Here is a 1,763-nt window from a genome sequence, read left to right on the forward strand (position 1 = left end):
CCCCTAATCTCTGGTGAGAATGTTGTGTGAAATGGAGATATGCTGGGAATAGAGAGGCAGGAAGGATTAAAAGTCATCCCCCCCCCAAAAAAAACCCAAATAAAATTGATTTGCACACACAAAAAAGAAGTTATTGGCTCATCTAACTGAAAAGGTCTGGGCCCAGCAGGAACTAGAGGTCCAGAATACAACATAAGGGGCTGGAGAGATGGTTCAGTGGTTAAGAGCACTGACTGCTCTTGCAGGGGATCTGGGTTCAATTCTCAGCACCCATATGGCTGCTAACAACTGTCTATAGCTCCAGTTCCAAGGGATCTGACACCATCTTCTGGCCTCTGTGCACATTGCATTCATGTGGTGCACTTACATACATGCAGACAAAACTCATACATATAAAATAAATAAATAAAAATAAATCAGAATATACCATGAGGTCAGTCTCTCCCTGTGTCCAGTCTTCTTCCTTGAGGTCAGCTTCTCTCACAAGCAGAGAAAGCACGTTTTACCCAGCATTTGCTTGGCTCACCACTTACAACATCCTTAGTAGTAGTTCTCACAGAGACTTCTTCCAGGGAAGTCCCAGAGTGGAGCTTCACCAAATCCATTTTATTAAGAAATCCTTCATGGACAATGGCAATAAAATTTGCTCAGCAGTCAACCTGGGGGCACACTCCTGCCCTGGAGCAGGGGTGGGCATTGGCCAGCCTTACCAGAGCACACAGACATGAGATGTCCCAACAACATGGAAGTAGAGAAGTGGAGGATGGGGTCCCAGCACTCGGGAGCCTCAGCAGAAGCGCAGATGAATTGGGGGTGCAGACCCTCCAGATGGAGGTGATGCTCATGCTGTCCTTCTCCTCCACAGAACCCCAGGCTGGAGAAGCCCGTGCTGCTCTCAGAATTCTCAACCAAGATCTCACGGGGAGAACTGGATGGGCCTGTGGAGAATGGCCTCCGGGCTCCCGTCAGTGCCTACCAGTACGCACTGTCCAATGGGGACGTCTGGAAGATGCATGAGGTGCCTGACTACAGCATGGCCTACAGCAACCCTGGTGTGGCTGATGTCCCCCCTCCCTGGAGTGGCTTCAAGGAACAGAGCCCCCAGACGCTCCTGGAGCTGAAGAGGCAGCGGGCTGCGGCCAAGCTACTCAGTCACCCGTTCCTGAGCACCCACCTAGGCAGTAGCATGGCCAGGTCAGGGGAGAGTAGCAATGAAGGCAAGGCCCCCTTGATTGGAGGCAGAACTTCACCCTACAGCAGCAATGGGACCTCAGTATATTACACAGTCACCAGCGGAGATCCCCCGCTCTTGAAATTCAAGGCTCCCATGGAAGAGATGGAGGAGAAAGTCCATGGCTGCTGTCGGATCTCCTAGTCTCAGTGACTGGAGGAGAGAGCTGCCTCGGGGAGGGGGGTCCTTGGAATCCAGGCTAGCCCAACAGCCCTGGCTGAGGAGGTGTCAGAGGGCAGCCAGGGAGAGGTGGGCTCTGCTTTCCAGAGGAATGCTGACCTCACCCCATGTCCAGCTGTCCACAACGTCCCCATTCCCCTCTGTGCTGCTTCCGCTGTAACATCTGCCGCCCGAAGCATAGTGGCCCCTGACCCACTCTCCAGTCTGATGCCGGGTGGGTAGGCTTAGGATCCCACTTCTGTACTTGGTAAAGGCTTCTCAGGCAAGGGGAGAGAGAGAGAGAGAGAGAGAGAGAGAGAGAGAGAGAGAGAGAGAGAATAAATAAGTAAATAAATACAAAATATTTTTTTAA

At 51.9% G+C, this 1,763-nt stretch overlaps 1 protein-coding gene across 2 annotated transcripts in view; it reads left to right on the plus strand.

Annotated features, from left to right (window-relative positions):
- The window catches only part of Ppp1r16b (protein phosphatase 1 regulatory subunit 16B), a 120,384-nt gene extending 118,662 nt beyond the window's left edge, over positions 1–1,722 (plus strand). The window contains exon 11 of one of the 2 annotated variants that reach the window (XM_008849580.2): positions 866–1,722. In XM_008849580.2, the coding sequence (XP_008847802.1) occupies positions 866–1,375 (510 nt within the window). In that variant the 3' untranslated portion in view covers positions 1,376–1,722. The remainder of the gene's footprint in view (positions 1–865) is intronic. The other variant, XM_017802329.2, reaches the window with a different exon arrangement.
- Positions 1,723–1,763: the final 41 nt, after the last annotated feature.

Source organism: Nannospalax galili, unplaced genomic scaffold (assembly GCF_000622305.1).
Source record: "Nannospalax galili isolate Female #2095 unplaced genomic scaffold, S.galili_v1.0 scaffold765, whole genome shotgun sequence".
In the NCBI taxonomy this organism is placed as follows: Eukaryota; Metazoa; Chordata; class Mammalia; order Rodentia; family Spalacidae; genus Nannospalax; species Nannospalax galili.